General features: G+C 46.4%; 1 protein-coding gene across 7 annotated transcripts in view; it reads left to right on the top strand.

Moving 5' to 3' along the window:
* MYO7B (myosin VIIB) overlaps positions 1-18,040 on the top strand; it is a 91,051-nt gene that overhangs the window by 10,859 nt on the left and 62,152 nt on the right. For all 7 annotated transcript variants that reach the window (XR_013518821.1, XR_004744522.3, XR_013518822.1 and 4 more), the window contains 5 exons: positions 10,373-10,413; positions 14,171-14,284; positions 15,287-15,439; positions 16,676-16,860; positions 17,342-17,463. Coding sequence is in view for 4 of the 7 variants with exons in the window: in XM_035304143.3 (XP_035160034.1) it covers positions 10,396-10,413; positions 14,171-14,284; positions 15,287-15,439; positions 16,676-16,860; positions 17,342-17,463 (592 nt within the window). In the remaining 3 variants the exon portion in view is untranslated. The remainder of the gene's footprint in view (positions 1-10,372; positions 10,414-14,170; positions 14,285-15,286; positions 15,440-16,675; positions 16,861-17,341; positions 17,464-18,040) is intronic.

The raw sequence follows: 18,040 nt of genomic DNA, 5'->3' as shown, positions 1-18,040 counted from the left end.
TTCATTTCCAATGTTAGTAATTTGTGTCTTCTCTTTGCTTTTCTTAGTTAGCCTGATAGAAGTTTATAAATTTTATTGATGTTTTTAAAGAACCAGCTTTTTGTTTCATTGATGTTTCTCTTTTTGTTTCTGGTTTTCCATGTAACTTATTTCTGTTCTAATTTTTATTTTTGATGTTCTTACTTTAGGATGATATTGTTCTTTTTCTCTACTTTCCTAAGGGGGGAAGCTTAGATTACTGATTTGGATTTTTTTCTATGCATTCAGCACTATAAATTTCCTTAAGTACTTCTTTCATTGGATTCCACAAATTTTGATGTGATCTTTTAATTTTCATTTATTTTAAAATTTTTATTGGGACTTACCTGACCCATGTGTTATTTAATAACATGTTTCCTAATCTCTAAACATTTGGGGATTTTCTAGTTCTCTTTCTGTTATTGATTTCTAGTTTAATTCCATTGAGGTCTGAGAATATACTTCACATGTATTTTGACACTCTGTTGTCATGTGCATACATGTTAATAATTGACATGTCTTCTTTGATAATTTATCCCTTTAACATTATGTAATATTTCTCTTTTTCCTCATAATCTTCCTTTCCCTGAGTCTGCCCTAAAACTAGTATAGCTACTCCAACTCTCTTTTCTTTTCATGTCTCTTTCTTTTTCTTTCTTTCTTTCTTTTCTTTCTTATTTCCCTCCCTCCTTCCTTCCTTCCTTCTTTTCCAGAACACTAATATATCCAGCTCTATTTTGATTAGTATTAGCAACCTAATACTAACCCAACCCTTTATTTCAACACTTTCTCCAACCTTTTACTTTTACTTTATCTGTGTCTTTAAAAAATAATTTCAACTTCCGTTTTTATTAGGGAGTACACATGCAGGTTTGTTACATGGATATATTGTGTGATGCTGAGGTAGAAATGATCCCGTCACCCAGGTAGTGAGCATGGTACCCAATAGGTAGTCTTCATATTTATCATGGGTTTCTTGTGGACAGCATATAATTGGAAGCCTTCGAGTTTTAAAGGACAAAATCTCCAGGTCCTAGGGATTATTTGGATGTGAAGAATAGGAGACTCCAAGTGTCTTTTAGCAATGCTAGCTCCATTTGCTGAGCTAAAGAATGCAGGGGCAGGAGCAGGTTTGGGGACCGAGGAGATGAGGTTTACGGTCACATTGAGTTTGATGTGCCCATGGCACATCTGAGGGACGTGTCGAGGGAAAGGGGCCTTGGTATGTCTGGAGATCAGAATAGGGATGCGGGTTGGAGACGCTAATTTGGGACTCAGCAGTGCTATGATTCTGGTGACCCTGAGAGAATGGGCACACACAAGGGGAGTGTGCAGGCTGAAACAGAATAGAACAAGGGCTGGCAGATCAGTGGGAATTATTTGGTTCCAACAACCAAATCCAAACAGCTTACCCCATATAATCAAACTGCAAAAAGGCAGAGACAGGATTTCTGTCTTTTGTCTCCTTCCTTCCACATCTGCCAATTTTATTCTCTCAAATCAGCTATTTTTAAGAAGCTAGGACCATAGCTCCTGGTACTTCTGGAATCAAATTTCAAAATTTCGGCATTAGAGAGGAAAACCAACCCTCAGCTCCCATTCAGAATGTCCCAGAAAAAGCTGTGATTGTCTCTGGCTTGGACCACATTGCCGCTTGGGTTCCCAGGATCCACGAGATTCTCATCAGCAACACGATTTGAAGTAGGGAAGGAGATGTTTCCCAAAAGGATATAGGAGGAAGGCATACCAGGTAGACAAAAATCACCAGCCTCTCCCTTGGACACCAAGAGGTCAAGGTGAGTGAAAAGGCCAGGCCCAGTGGCTCAAGCTGGTAATCCCAGCACTTTAGGAGGACAAGGTAGGCAGATCACTTAAGGCCAGGAGTTTAAGACCAGCCTGGCCAACATGAAGAAACCCCATCTCTACTAAAAATACAAAAATTAGCCGGCATGGTGGCACATTCCTGTAGTCCCAGCTGCTTAGGAGGCTGAGGATCACTTTAATCCAAGAGACAGAGGTTGCAGTGGGCCGAGATCACCCAAGTAAACTCCAGCCTGGCGACAGAGTGAGACTCTGTCTCCAAAAAAGAAAAAAAGAAGAAGCAGCTCTGGGAGGGGATTGAGTGGTGCCCCAGAGGCAGTGGGAAAGGCAGTGCCGCCTTGTAGGAGCAAAGGGAGATGGTCAGGAAGACATGAAAGGTGAGAAGGTGGAGGCAGTGTTAAGGGGTGGTTCCTTCCGGCAACTTGGCTGTGGCGCAAACACGAGGAGGGGGAGGGTACTCAAGCTGGACAGGGGCGGTGAGGTCAAGAAAATTCATTTTAAGATAGACAAGACCTGAGCTTATCCCTATCCAGAAGGCAAAGGACCAGGAGAGTGGGAGAAGATGAAGATGTGAGGGGAGGATAACTGTATTAGTCACTCGTTGCTGCATAACAAGTTATCACAAACTTTAACAGCTTAGATGAACAAGCATTGATTATCTCACACAGGTTCTGGGGATCAGAAATCTAAGAGCAGCTTATCTGGGTGGCTCTGGCCCAGGGACCCTCATGGGGTTTGTAGTAGCTATTTGAGTTGCCATAACCAAATACCAAAGACTGAGGATGGGGTGGCGGTGGGGCTTAAACGATGGAAATGTATATTCTCCACTATTCTGGAGGCTGGAACTACAAAATCAAGGTGTCAGCAGGGTTGGGTTCTTCCAAGCACCTCTCCTTGGCTTGCAGCTGTGGGCACTGTCCTCTTGCTGCCTCCACGCCATCTTCCCTCTGTGTGCCTGCATCCTAATCTGTTGTTGACTGTAAAGTTGTCATCAGAATGTTGGCTGAACTGTGGTGATCTGAAGCCACAACTGGGGCTGGAGGGTCCCTTCCAAGATCACACAGCTGTTAACTGGGGCCCTCAGTTCTCACAACACAGGCCTCTCCTTGGGGCTCTTTGAGCATCCTCACAACCTCCAGGCTCCCCAGGCCCAGTGATCTTAGAGAGAAAGCAAGCAGGAAACCAAAGAGACTTTGCAAACTAATCTCAGAGGCTGTACTGCATTCTTCTACCTTATTCTATTTTGCAAAAGCAGATCACTAAGGCCACACTCCAGGTGAGGTGAATTCATCTCTATCTTGTGAGCAGAGATGTGCCAAAGAATTTGGAGGCATTTATTAAGCCACTATGGTAATTGATAAAGCAAGGGCCTTAAAAGTGGAGGCTGGGCCGGGCGTGGTGGCTCAAGCCTGTAATCCCAGCACTTTGGGAGGCGGAGGTGGGTGGATCACGAGGTCGAGAGATCAAGACAATCCTGGTCAACATGGTGAAACCCTGTCTCTACTAAAAATACAAAAAATTAGCTGGGCACGGTGGTGCGTGCCTGTAATCCCAGCTACTTGGGAGGCCGAGGCAGGAGAATTGCCTGAACCCAGGAGGCGGAGGTTGCGATGAGCCGAGATCGCGCCATTGCACTCCAGCCTGGGTAACAAGAGTGAAACTCCGTCTCAAAAAAAAAAAAAAAGTGGAGGCTGGAGAAGGCAGGGCTGGAAGGATTCATGTGGGCTGTCAAGGCTCCCTGTCCCTGGGCAGTCATCTAAGTGTGCAGAGGTATGGAGAAGTCGGGGAGTGGCCGCACTGGAAGCCGAGTGTGGTTTCTCTCTTGTTTCAGTGAAACAGGTCAAGGCATTCTGCAGAGTGAGTGATGGAAAGGAGCTTTGAAATAGTGATTTTGGCAGAAACAGCTGACTGGGGCCTAAGGAAGGATCCCTGGACATTGCTGAAGGCCTAGTGGAGGTGAAGGCCGTGAGACCATCCTGCCACTGTCTGTAAGGGGGTGGAATGCATCTCCAGCCCTGCTCAGCTCCGAGGCTGGGGCTGTGCAAGGCGAAATCAGGAATCAGGAATCAGTTCAAGGGAAATCACAGTATTTGCAGGAGGACGACGGACCACAGAGCCCACTACATGTATGCTTCCTTCTGGTTCAAGTTGGCTTTTGGGAAAAAAAGTGTGCTTCTTGTATTTTCTTCTCTTTGGGCCTTTTATTATTTTTAATTGACACATAATAATTGTACATATGTGTGGGGTACAGTGGTGATGTTTCAATATGCATTTTATTTTTGTAATCCATTCACAAGTGTTAATCTGACCACTTTTGTCCCAAAAAGATCTGAGTTTAACGTCCTCTTTACCAATTTGGATGACTTGTATTTCTTTCTCTTGTCTGATTGCTCTGGCTAGAGCTTCCAGTACTATCTTGAAGAGGAGTGGTGAGAGTGGGCATCTTTGTCTTGTTCCAGTTCTCAGAGGGAATGCTTCCAACTCTTCCCCATTCCGTATTATGTTGGCTGTGGGTTTATCATAAATGGTTTTATTTACATCCCTTGCATGCCAATTTTGCTGAGGGTTTTAATCATAAGTGGATGCTGGATTCTGTCCAGTGCTTTTTCTGCATCTATTGAGATAATCATTTAATGTTTGTTTTTATTCTATTTATGTCGTGTATCACATTTATTGACTTGTATATGTTAAACTATCTCTGCATGCCTGATATTAAACCCACTCAATCATGGTGGATTATCTTTTGATACGCTGTTGGATTCGGTTAGCTAGTATTTTGTTAAGGATTTTTGTATCTATGTTCATCAGGGATATTAGTCTGTAGTTTTCTTTTTTGGCTATGTGATTTCCTGGTTTTGGTATTAGGGCTTCACAGAATAATTTAGGGAGAATTCTCTCTTTCTCTACCTTGTGAAATAGTGTCAATAGTATTGGTATCATTTCTTTTTTGAATGTCTGGTAGAATTCAGCTGTGAATCTGTCTGGTCCTGGACTTTTCTCTGCTGTTGTTGGTAATTCTTTTATTACCATGTCAATCTCACTGCTTGTTATTGGTCTGTTCAGGGTTTCTAATTCTTCCTGGTTTAATTTAGGAGGATTGTATCTTTCCAGGAATTTATCCATCTCCTCTAGGCTTTCTAGCTTATGCATGTAAAGGTGTCAAAATAGCCTTGAGTGATCTTTCGTATTTCTGTGGTGTCAGTTGTAATATCTCCTGTTTCATCTCTAGCTGATCTTATCTGGATCTTCCCTCTTCTTTTCTTGGTTAATCTTACTAATGGTCTATTCATTTTATTTTTCTTTTCAAAGTACCAGCTTTTTGTTTCATTTATCTTTTGTAGGGTTTTTGTTGTTGTTGTTGTTTCAATTTCATTTGATTCTACTCTGATCTTGGCTCTTTCCTTCCTTCTGCTAGGTTTACCTTTGGTTTGTTCTTGTTTCTCTAGTTCCTTGAGATGTGACCTTAGACTGTCTACTTGTGCCCTTTCAGATTTTTTGACGTAGTCATTTAAGGCCATAAGCTTTCCTCTTAGCACTGCCTTTGCTGTATCCAAGAGGTGTGTCACTATTATCATTCAGTTCAAAGAATTTTAAAATTTCCATCTTGATTTCATTGTTGACCCAATGATCATTCAGGAGCAGGTTATTTAATTTCCATGTATTTGCATGGTTTTGGAGGTTCCTTTTTTATTTCCAGTTTTATTCCACTGTGGTCTGAGAAAGTACTTGATATAATTTCAATTTTCTTAAACTTATTGAGACTTGTGTTGTGTCTTATCATATGGTCTATCTTGGAGAAAGTTATATGCACTGAGGAATAGAATGTATATTCTATGGTTGTTGGGTAGAATGTTGTAAATATCTGTTAAGTCTATTGGTTCCTGGGTATAGTTTAAGTCCATTGTTTCTTTGTTGACTTTCTGTCTTGATGAACTGTCTAGTGCTGTCAGTGGAGTAGTGAAGTCCCCCAATATTGTTGAGTTGCTGTCTATCTCATTTCTTAGGTCTAGTAGTAATTTCTTTATAAATTTGGGAGTTCCAGTGTTCATATATATTTAGGATTGATATTTTCCAGTTGGACAAGGCCTTTTAACATTATATAATTTCCCTCTTTGTCTTTTTAAACTGCTGTTCCTTTAAAGTTTGTTTTGTCTGATATAAGAATAGCTACTCCTGCTCATGTTTGGTGTCCATTTGCATAGAATGTCTTTACCTTTTTATGTGAGTCCTTATGTGTTAGGTGATTTTCTTGAACGCAGCAGATGCTTGGTTGGTGAATTCTTATCCATTCTGCAATTCCGTATATTTTAAGTGGCACATTTAGGCCATTTACATTCAACATTAGTATTGAGATGTGAGGTACAATTCCATTCATCAAGCTATTTGTTGCCCATATATCTTTTTTTTAATTGTATTTTTGTTTTATAGGTCCTGTGAGATTCTTGCTTTAAAGAGGTTTTGATGTGTTTCCAGGATTTGTTTCCAGATTTAGAGCTCCTTTTAGTAGTTCTTGTAGTGCTGGTTTGGCAGTGGCAAATTCTCTCAGCATTGTCTAAAAAAGACTGTACCTTTCCTTTGTTTATGAAGCTTAGTTTTGCTGGATACAAAATTCTTGGCTGATAACAGTTTTGTTTAAGGGGGTTGAAGATAGGGTCACAATCCCTTCTAGCTTCTAGTGTTTCTGCTGAGAAATCTGCTGTTAATATGATAGATTTTCCTTTATAGGTTACCTGGTGCTTTTGCCTCACAGCTCCTAAGATTCCTTTCCTTTGACTTGGCCTTTAGATAACCTGATGACAGTGTGCCTAGGTGATGATCTTTTTGTGATGAACTTCCCAGGTGTTCTTTCTTGTATTTGGACGTCTGGGCTTCTCATATTTGGATGTCTTGGTCTCTAGCAGGCCAGGGAGGTTTTCCTTGATTATTCTTCCAAAAATGTTTTCCAAACTTTTAGATTTCTCTTCTTCCTCAGGAATGGAAATCATTCTTAGGTTTGGTTGTTTTATGTAATCCCAAACTTCTTGAAAGCTTTCTTCATTTTTTAAAACTCTTTTTCTTTGTCTTTGTTGAATTGGGTTAATTCTCAATTGGGTTAATTCGGAGCTTGTCTTCAAACTCTGAAGTTCTTTCTTCTGCTTGTTCAACTCTATTGCTGATACTTTCCAGAACCTTTTGTGTTTCTCTAAGTTGCAATTGTTTTTCATGTGTGTTTCACTAGAGATTTCTCCTCTCATTTCTTGTATCTTTTTTTATTTCCTTAAATTGGACTTCAACTTTCTCTGGTGCCTCCTTGATTCACTTAATAATTGATCTTATGAATTCTTTTTCAAATAAGTCAGGGATTTCTTCTTGGTTTGGACCCACTGCTGGTGAGCTAGTGTGATTTCTGGGGGGTATGATTTGCTGGTAATATGATGAAACAAAGAACCTTGTTTTGTCATAGTACCAGAATTGCTTTCCTGGTTCCTTTTCATTTGGGTAGGCTATGTCTGGGCTCAAGGCTGCTGTTCAGATTCTTTTGTTTCATGGGGTGTTCCCTTGATATTTTATATTATGGTAATATTTTATATTACCATAAAAAGTACTCTCCCCTTTTTATGGTAATGGTATAAAAATAGGCACATAGACCAATGGAGCAGATAGAGAACCCAGTAATAAACCCAGCTACTTATAGCCAATTGGTCTTCAGCAAAGCAAACAAAAGCATGAAGTCAGGAAAGGACACCCTATTCAACAATCCTAGTCAACAAATGGTGCTGAGATAATTGACAAGCCACATGTAGAAGAATGAAACTGAATCCTCATCTTTCACCTTATAGGAAAATCAACTCAAGATGGATCAAGGACTTAAATCTAAGACCTGAGACCAAAAAAATTCTGGAGATAATATCGGAAAAACCCTTCTAGACATTGGCTTAGGCAAAGATTTTATGACCAAGAACCCAAAAACAAATACAACGAAACCAAAGATAAATAGGTGGGACTTAATCAAACTAAAGGGCTTTTGTGCAGTGCAATAAACAGTGAGCAGAGTAAATAGACAATCCACAAAGTAGGAGAAAATCTTCACACGCTATGCATCTGACAAAAGGCTAGTATCCAGAATCTACAAGGAACTAAAACAAATTACCAAGTAAAAAAAATCCCATCAAAAACTGGTCCAAGAACATGGATAGACAACTCTCAAAAGAAGATATGCAAATGTGTAGGGTCCAGCACTACAGGGTCCTTGGAGCCCCTCTTTGATGGTGTGGAGACGAGAAACTGTAGACATGGACACAAGACACGGAGATAGAGAAAAGAGAGTTTGGGCTCAGGGGTCCACTGCCAACCAAAGTGGAGAGTCCGGCAGTGGCCCTGAGTGTCTGTGCACTCTGACTTTCATTGAGTACAAAGCTGTGGGCAGGCTAGGTAGGGCATGGCATTGGTGGTCAGTGATAGGGTCAAGTACATCATGTGTCATACAGGTAGGGGCCCAAGGCTTTCTAGTAGCCAAGATGAGGTAAGCAGCATAATGTGTCAGCACTTTTCCATACTTGTCAAGAAAGAACAAAGACCTTAAAGTTTATATGACTTTTACTGATTATCTCTTCTGAGAAAAAAGGAACCAGGTGCAGAAGTGGAACATGAGAGTGAACATGGAACGTGACCACTGAAACACAGCATCACATAGAGACAGTTAAACCCCCAGATGTCTGCAGGCCTACCTGACAGCCATCAGGCCTTCTGCAAGAGCTTGGAGGAGCGGAGTTTTCTCCTAACTCCCCCGAGGAAGGAGATGTCTCAGCCATCTTGGACGTCTCCTTCCCTGGCTGGCTAAACAGAGGGCACTTTCCCAGTGCTGGTGCTGCCACACAGCCGAGGCATCCTACAGCAGCCCTTACACCAGCATGACAGAGGGCTTAAAGCATCTTGCCTTAGGGTCATTCCTTTCACCAAGTCACTCCAGGTTCACACTTGGGGACCTGAGAGGCATTAGTAAAAGAACTAAGATTACCTATGAATAATTAAGATCACATATTAATAACCAAGATCACCTATGAATAACTGCTATGATTATATCTCTAGTTATTTTCTGCTTCATTATTTATATGGGAATAAGCTGAGGCTTCTGACTCCTGCCTGGCACTTATGAGGTCTCCTTCTCACAGAAATGGCCGACTAACATGAAAAAACGCTCAACATCACTAATGATCAGAACCACGGTGTGCTACCACCTTACTCCCACAAGAACGGCCATAATCAAAAAAATAAAAAAATAAAATATGTTGGCGTGGATGTAATGAAAAGAGAATGTTGTATGCTGCTGGTGGGAATGTAAACTAGCACAGCCAGTATGGAAAACAGTGTAGTGATTCCTTAAAGAACTAAGAGTAGAACTACCATTTGATTCAGCAATCCCACTAATGGGTGTCTACCCAGAGGAAAAGAAGTCATCATATAAAAAAGATATTTGCACACACATGTTTATAGCGGCACAAGTCACAATTGCAAAAATGTGAAACCAGCCCAAATGCCCATCAGTCAACAAGTGGGTAATGGAGCTGTGGCATTCACAGTAACCTGGATGAGACTGGAGACCATCGTTCTAAGGGAAGTAACTCAAGAATTAAAACCAAACATCGTATGTTCTCATTCATAAGTGGGAGCTAAGCTCTGAGGATGCAAAGGCATAAGAATGACACAATGGATTTTGGGGACTTGGGGGGAAAGGGTGGGAGGGGGGCAAAGAATGAAAGACTACCTCTGTTGAACCCTACAAATTGGGTTCAGCGTATATTGCTCTGGTGATGGGTGCACCAAAATCTCACAAATCACCATGATAGAATTTAGCAATAGACGTAGTACCCACTTCGCACTGCTCAGCACAGAGGCAGGAAGATGCCAGCACTCAGTCAGGGTAACTCAGGGTTTCTTCCTTCAGTTGGGGCAAGTGGGCCCCTCCCCCCTCCTCCTTCTGCTGACTGCTACTTGGGCCTGGCTGCCTGCTCCCTCTAGAGCCACCAGGTGCTGGGGACAGGTTGGAAAGGAGGCAGATCTGGGTTTAATTCCCAGCTGTGTTACTAATTAACTGAGTCACCTTTCCTGCATTGCGTCCCATGTCTAAAGTGGGGGGACACGTGTGTTCTGCAGTGCTGTGAGGTTTAAGGTACGTGATGTGTCTGAAGCTCCAGTGGCTGCTTACCTAGGCACTTCTCAGGATGTGCGATGATGACTGGTTTTCATGGATGTCTGACCAGATAAAATTGGGGCTTCTAGATTGCAAGGAATCATCTACTTCCTATATTAAGCCCAGGATTGAGTGTGAAATATGTCTTCAACAAAGATAATGTAGGATGAAGAAGCTGAGAACAGCTCTTGGGCTTGTGCTAGGACTGTGACTCATTCATCCACTTATTCAGCACTGCTTTTGAGCCAGGTCCCATCCCAGGCACTTAGGGACGTGTTGGTGAACAAGCCCAGCTCCTGGGCTCCAGGGGCTCCTATGCAGGGTGTGCGTGGAGCTAACGTTCTGCTTTCTTTCTCCTTACAGGCGTGTGGAACTGCTGACCCAGGATGTCAGGGCTCAGGCTGGTAAGAATTGTATGATCTAGGGGTTATTGATGTAAGTTACTCAGGGCTGCGTTGAATCACTCCCAAGGAAAGAGAGGAAAGGCAATGAGATCCCATAGGAAAATACCAGAGACAAGGAAGTTTAGGTAACATGACAGACTTTAGCATCTAAAGAAAACAAGTTAGGCCAATCACTGGCCTCAGCGACACATGTACAGGTATGTATGGTTATCCCTCACTTCCATGCAGAGCTTAACATGTCCCTTTGTCTTGACAAAGGGATTTCTTTTTTTTTTTTTTTCTTTTTTTCAGAAAGGGTCTCACCCTGTCACCCAGGCTGGAGTGTGGTGGTGTGATCTTGGCTCATGGCAACCTCTGCCTCCCAGGATCAAGCGATCCTCCAGCCTTGGCCTTTCAAGCAGCTGGGACCACAGGTGCATGCCACCACACCCAGCTAATTTTTATATTTTTTGTAGAGACAGGATTTCACCGTGTTGCCCAGGCTTGTCTCAAACTCCTGAGCTCAAAGCAATCCACCTGCCTTGGCCTCCCAAAGTGCTGGGAGTACAGGTGTGAGCTGCTGTGCACGACCAACAAAGGAATTTCCCAGTTGTCTCATTGCGGCAGTTGCAGGGAGCTCTCCTAGAGAAAACAGGGAACTGGGGAACTGTGTCCCAGTGGCCAAGAGATGGCTCCTCCATAGGAAGGAAGCAAAGGAGTTTTGCATTTACATCCAATCAACAGACGCTGGGGAACTGCCCTGCCCTGGGAGGCAGGGGACAGGCCTTGAGAAGCCTGGAGGTGGGGCATGCAGGGTGGAGAGCTCAGAGGCTGGGGAGCCCAGAGGAAAGACCCCAAACCAGCCTGTGCATCCTTCCCTGTCTTCCATATTTCCAACCTTGCCTCATGCCCCACGGAGTCCAGGAGAGCTGGACAGTGCTGCAAAGTGCTCTTTGATAAGAAAATGCCCCAAATGTTCTCCTCCTGCATGCAAAGCCACATAGGCTTTCATTCCTGGCTGCCAGACCACACTGCTGAGAGGAGGACCTTCACTAAGTAGGAGTCTCTGGTGCTGCCACTAAGCCTGGCAGCTTCTGACTCACCGAATGGGCAGACAAGTTTGGCTTCTTGTTTTCAACGACAGAATAGAGCTTAGGCTGTTTTAGGCTGGAGAGAGGACATGCGTGGTCTAAAACATCAGGTTGTGAGGGCTTCTGGTGACTAAGTCACAAACATGAGAATGTGGCTCCACTTTGGAGCATGGTATGGTTTCAAGGCAAAGCCAAACATTTCACAGAGGAATATGCCCATGGGATGCATTAACACCAAACGTTCCTCTGGGAACGTGACTAACTGCAAGCAGAGTTTAGAAAAATACCACTTGGTGCCGTATTAGTCACAATTATAATTGCAGGGCTGCTCTGTCTCCAGAGATTAAGTCTTCGAGAGGAGAGTGGTCATCTTTTTCTATTTTTTTGAGATGGAGTCTCACTCTGTCACCCAGGCTGGAGTGCAGTGGTGCGATCTCAGCTCACTGCAACCTCGGCTTCCTGGGTTCAAGCAATCTTCCTGCCTCAGCCTCCTGAGTAGCTGGGACTACAGGTGCCCACCACCATACCCGGTTAATTTTTGTATTTTTAGTAGAGATGGGGTTTCACCATGTTGGCCAGGCTGGTCTTGAACTCCTGACCTCAGGTGATCTGCCCACCTCGGTCTCCAAAAGTGCAGAGTGGTCATCCTTTTCATAAGTCTTTCAGAGGGCCTACATGGTTGTTGAACCCTCTGTGGTGCCCTCGGTGCTTGACCCTATGCAGGCTCCCTACCATGGGGCCTTCCATCTTCACAAGAGCCCTGTGAAGCAGCCCTTTCAACAGATAAGGAAGTTGGAGTTCAGAGTAGTTAAGTAACTTTCCCAAGGCTGCATAACTCATGGAATATAGAATAGGGATTAGAACCCACGTCTGTCTACTTCACTGGGGCTTGGACTGCCTAACAAAATACCACAGACTGGGCAGCCTAAATCACAGACATTTATTTCCTCATGGTCCTGAAGGCTGGAAGTCCAAGGTCAAGGCAGCTTCAGGGTTGGTGTCTGGTAAAGCCTCTCTTCCCTGGCTTGTAGATGGCTGTCTTCTCATTGTATCTGCACATGGCCTTTCTTCTGTGCTGGGGAGTGAGGAGTGGGAGAGAGAAAAAGAGAGAGAAAGAGAGAGAGCGTGTCTCACTCTGGTGTCTCTTCCTTTTTCCTAGACACCAGTCCTATTGGATTAGGACCAAACCCTTTGAACCGTATCTAACTGTAATTACCTCCATGAAGGCCTTATTTCCAAATATGGTCACGTCAGGAGTTGGGGCTTCACTATATGAATTCTGGAGGGACACAGTTCAGTCCATACAACAACATTTATTTATATCTTTGTCCATCTTCTATAGCTATCTTCTTCCTAATTCTGATTTTATTTTTTATTTATTTGTTTTTGTTTTGACAGAGTCTTGCTCTGTAAGCAAGGCTGGAGTGCAGTGGTGCGATCATGGCTCACTGCAACCTCCACCTCCCAGACTCAAATGATTCTTATGTATCAGCCTCCTGCTGATACATAGTTGGGATTGCAGGCACCCATTACAGCTGTCTCATCCTTCTTCTCAGTTGTCCCGCGTCTAATTCCTAGGCTTTCTTGCCTCTGACCCAATCTTTGGTCAGTCTTTGTAAATTATGGTGAAATGCCTGGTCATACTTCCCACTGCTCTGTGGCAGTCATTTCTCTTTTGCTGAGTGTTATTTGCTCCTTTCCTCCTCTTGAGTTTCAGTTCCTCTGAACACACACCTGTGGTGGTTCCTTTTGGATTACTTCTTTTCAGAGCTTTCTTGGGTTAGAAGGAGATTCATGCAAGTTCAATGCCATGGTGCAGGCTAGCAGAAATCTCACATGTGAGTTTTTAGTCATTACTTCTCCCATCTAATAGATCTGGGTACTATAGAGCTATTCACAGGGCAAGGCTTGTCTTTTCCCACCCCATGGAAAGACTGCTTCCTGCAAATATGGCAGACCTGCAAATATGATCTGTTTCTCAGAACCAGGACAGGCCAGGCACGCTCTGACACCTCTTGTGCTCCTGCTCCTGCCGCTGCAGCAAGACATGCTGCTTTTGCACCCCAGGATGGGCTCCTTCCTTGGAGACGTGGAATCTACAGCTGGGGGCACCTTTTCAGCTCCCTCCTGCATCTTCTAGCAGCCCTTTTGCCTGCTCTCTGGTTCAGGAGCTCATCCTCTTCTCCCAGTTTCATGGAAAATGACGTGCTCGTTTCTGTTTCTCATCCTCCTATTGCTTGCAGGTAATTTCTGAGAGGATACAAGTGGAAGCTCAATCTTGCTGCCATCAGCAAGCTTGAGAAGCACTTTCTCAACCACTCAGCACTCCACCTTCCTAAATGGTAGCCAAGTTTCTTTTTCTTTATTAGAGGTGCTGTGGTGAAACCTGAGCTCCTGTTCTTGTCAGTTTATTGTTCCAGACAAGGTAAAAACATGGAGAGAAGCTGTATAGGCACTTGGTACCTGCCCAGTGAGCATATAGCTCAAAGGGAACCTGGGCTAGGGGAGAGAAGGAGAAAGAGAGATGGGAGAGAAAGAGGGAGAGAGAAGGATAGGAAAGGAGAGACAAGCTCCAGCCACCTTGAGAGTTCTGGACTGGAAGGGACAGCCCCCAGGAGAGGTAAATCTCCAGCAGTGAGGGGAACAGAGAGGGGGGATCACACTATTGTCTTCTCTCTGCCCTCCAGGGTGACCACGTGTGGCTAGAGCCTCCCTCCACCCACAAGACCGGTGTGGCCATCGGGGGCATCATCAAAGAGACAAAGCCAGGCAAAGTCTTGGTTGAAGATGACGAGGGCAAGGTCAGTGTTCTGGGGCTTTAATCTGGGCCCCGCCCTGCCCCCACATCCAGGGCCCTGGAGCCATCCCCCCCTGAGGAGTCTTGCCCCAACACCAGGGGCCCCAAGGTCAAGTGGGGACCTGGGTGGCAGGACAGATCACGGTGGAGTCCTGCCATGGTGAACGTGGCCTGTGTGTCCTGGGGAACGTTTCAAGAGTTGCAGTTCTGGGAAATGAAGAGAATTAGGGGAGCAGGCAGTGGGGAAGTGGGAAAGGGGCTCTGGCAGGGCCAGAGGGGCAGACAGCTGGTTTGCAAAGTGAAAGGGGCAGGTGGGAAAGGTGGATGAGGGAGGTGTGTGGAGGGGCAGGATGGGGCAAAATGCACACGTGAGAGGCTGGCGACCTGGAGTGGCCTAAGTGTGACCAGCTCATCCACCGGAGAGGTCAGGGCCCGCCAGGTGGTGAGTGGGGAAGGGCTTACAGGGGAATGTCCTGCTGGCTACTTAGCTTCTCAGATTGTCCTGTCTGCTCAGCTGCGTGCTGCAGTCTTAGCCTCCAAAGAGAAGTTTCTAGGCTGTGGCCCGTGAGATCCAGATGATGGAAGTCAGTAAGATAATAACAGTATCTTCTATTTGTATAACACTGTAGTTTTTAAAAACACATTTACTTGCACACTCTTATTCCAACAACCTGCAAGGCCCGCAGCTGCAATCTGACCCTAAATCTAACTTCCGGCTTCGAGCTCCTTTGTCCCTGATCTGAAATTCAGCCCTTACCCCAGCTACACCCTAACCCTGGGCCCTAAACGCATGCTGACCCAGCCATAGATGACACCAATCCTGTCACAGGAGTCCCTTGACCCTTCTCATAGACTGACCCTGGCCAGAGGCTGGCCACCAGCCCCAGGTCAGCTGATCTGTGACCCAGAAGATCACTTGCTGCTGAGAAGTTGGAGGGGAGGGTGTGGCAGTTTGGCCACCGGGATGGAGGCCGCCCCTCAGAGGGGTCTGCACCTGTTGTTCTAGGAACACTGGATTCAAGCAGAGGACTTTGATGCCCTCAGCCCCATGCACCCCAACTCAGTCCAGGGTGTGGATGACATGATCCGCCTGGGAGACCTGAACGAGGCGGGCATGGTGCACAACCTCCTGATCCGTTACCAGCAGCACAAGATCTACGTGAGTCTCCCCAGCCCTTTGTCCATGGGGGAGCCCCCCCCACAGGTGCCAACCTCCTGGACGGGGAGAAGAAAATGATGCACAGGGGGTCTGGGGCGAGGCACTGCCCCCCATGCCCTCACTGAGGGAGGTGGGCAAGGTACCTAACTTTTCCCAGTCTCTGCTGCCCAGTCCCAAACTAGCAGGGTGATCCCACCCTGGAGAGGAGAAAGCTGATGCCTAGAGTGACAGCACAGTGCCTGGCACACAGTCTGTGCTCAGTGAGGGCTGCAGATGGTCATTGTCCTCCGCTCTGTCCTTCCCAGGCATGTTGTAGAGACAGGGTCACAGGACAGAAAGCCCCTGGTCTCCCAAGAGTGAGTCCCTTAACAGCCCAGATCCCAAGGTCCTGATTCACCAGATGAGGGGCCCATGAGGGTGAATGTGGACCCTCCCCACAAACCTGACCTGGATGGAGGTTGGCACTAGCCCGAAGCTCTAGTCCTGGTTCCAGTGCAGATTTCCCCAGGGGAGGTGGCATTCCAAAACCGACACCAGCTCAGCCTAAGCAGGTGTGGCCTGCAGAAGTCACGACCTCTCTGGTCTGGAGGGGTGGCTAACTTGGTTCTGACCGGCCCTCCTGGGCTCTCAGAGGAAGGTAGCTTGTGCTTCCAAAGGGCTTGTGCATGCTCTCCGCTTCTGATGGCACAGCCTGAAGCCAGCGGGCGTGTCCTCTCCTTTCCTAAAGTGAAAACCAGGACGCATGGTCCTGTGGCTTATTGTGCAGGCTCTGCCTGTCCCACCACCGAGGGGCAGTGGGGCTGGTGGGGGCCCCAGATGGGCAGCTGATCCAGGGTGGAGGTCCCAGGGGCACACAGAGTTTGTGGTTGTGGTCTGTGAGTGCCAGTTGCTGACCAGGCTCTGTGAAGGCCCTGTGGGATGCAGGTGAAAACCCATTTCATACTTAGTCCATTTTTATCGAGCCCCTTCTGAGAACCAGGCAAGGTACTAAACAGTCAACATCTTGTCTTCCTGGAAACGTGTCCCCTGGGAGCTCACCTTCTTGGTGGGCATTCCATCTTCCCAGAGGAGGGGTCTGCACAGCCAAATGTCTTATCTCCCTGGCCCAGAATCGGACTCTCCTTCCCCACCAAAGTCAGTGGCTCTGATAACCCCTGAGGTCAGGGCCAAGGCCAAGGCCAGGGCTGAGCATCTCTGCCAGGGGTAGAGGGCACTAACCACCTGCTCCCTTCTCAGACGTACACAGGCTCCATCCTGGTGGCCGTGAACCCGTTCCAGGTGCTGCCCCTCTACACCCTGGAGCAGGTGCAGCTCTACTACAGCCGCCACATGGGCGAGCTGCCCCCACATGTCTTTGCCATCGCCAACAACTGCTACTTCAACATGAAGAAGAACAAGAGAGACCAGTGCTGCATCATCAGGTGAGGCAGAGGGGTCAGCGCCGCCTCCTGGCATCTCCCTGAACTGCTTCCGACCAGCACGCTGGCAAGATGGGCGGTGCAGGAGCTCTCCCTACCCAACGGCACACACCCTGGCTGCCCTGCACCCTGAGCAGTTCCTCCAAAGCTTCCTTCCTTCAGAAGCTAGGCTTTCATTGTATCACCAGGGACTGGGCTGCCCAGCCTTGAACAAAGGTTTACTGAGTCAAGGAAGAAAGTTGGGCTGGGTTCCTTTAGAAATGGGGCCCGGGAGTCGGGCATGGTAGCTCATGCCTATAATCCCGGTGACTTGGAAGGTCAAGGCAGGAGGACTTCAGGGAAAATGTAGTAGGATTTCTGCAGGGGAGAGGTCATCCCTATCAGAGGCTCAGAAAGCGGGCCTGGAGTTTGCAGGAGAGTTGAGAGGTGTTGAAAAAAAAATAGCTGTCTTATGGCCTCATGTCCCTACACACCCTTTTTGCAGTGGCGAGTCTGGAGCTGGCAAGACGGAGACCACCAAGCTCATCCTGCAGTTCCTGGCCACCATCAGTGGCCAGCATTCGTGGATTGAGCAGCAGGTCCTAGAAGCCAACCCCATCCTGGAGGGTAAGCATCACTGTGGGACCTGCCCTTCTCCCCCACCCCCACTGGAGCCTTCCTGCCAGGTGGGACCACAGGGGGGGACAGGATAGACCACCAACTTTCAGCAACTTCTCCAGACCCTTGGGACACAAAACACAAGGGTGGGGTGCATGGTAGGGGTAGGGAGGCCAGGCATTACAAAGGGGAAAGACTGGTGACTTAATAAACTTTCACCAGGGGTGTTTTCAGCGAGATTATAAGTAAGGAGTGCGCTTTTTAGAAAAAGACATCCAAGATCAAATCAATTTGGGAAATGCTAGGTGTGTGCGCTTCGGTCCCCTGGAAAGCAGTAGCTGGGCGAGAATGAGGCCTGCAAGAGGTTTATTGTGGGGTAAACCTGCAGAAGACAAAGTGGGAGGAAGCAGGAGTGGGCAGGACAAGCCTTCAAATTCAAATGCTGCGCAGACACTTAGGAAGGGGAAAAGGAGAGGAAGCAGCTTGGGTCAGAGAGGCTCGTGCTGTGAGGCAACCCAGCAGGGGCTCTGGAGCAAACTGTTCATTAGGGGACTCCTGCCTTCGCCCCAGTGACCCAAGGCTCAGT

The sequence above is a fragment of the Callithrix jacchus genome, chromosome 6 (assembly GCF_049354715.1).
Source record: "Callithrix jacchus isolate 240 chromosome 6, calJac240_pri, whole genome shotgun sequence".
In the NCBI taxonomy this organism is placed as follows: Eukaryota; Metazoa; Chordata; class Mammalia; order Primates; family Cebidae; genus Callithrix; species Callithrix jacchus.
The sequence above is the reverse complement of the archived record's forward strand: the minus strand, read 5'-3'. Positions and strand labels throughout refer to the sequence as shown.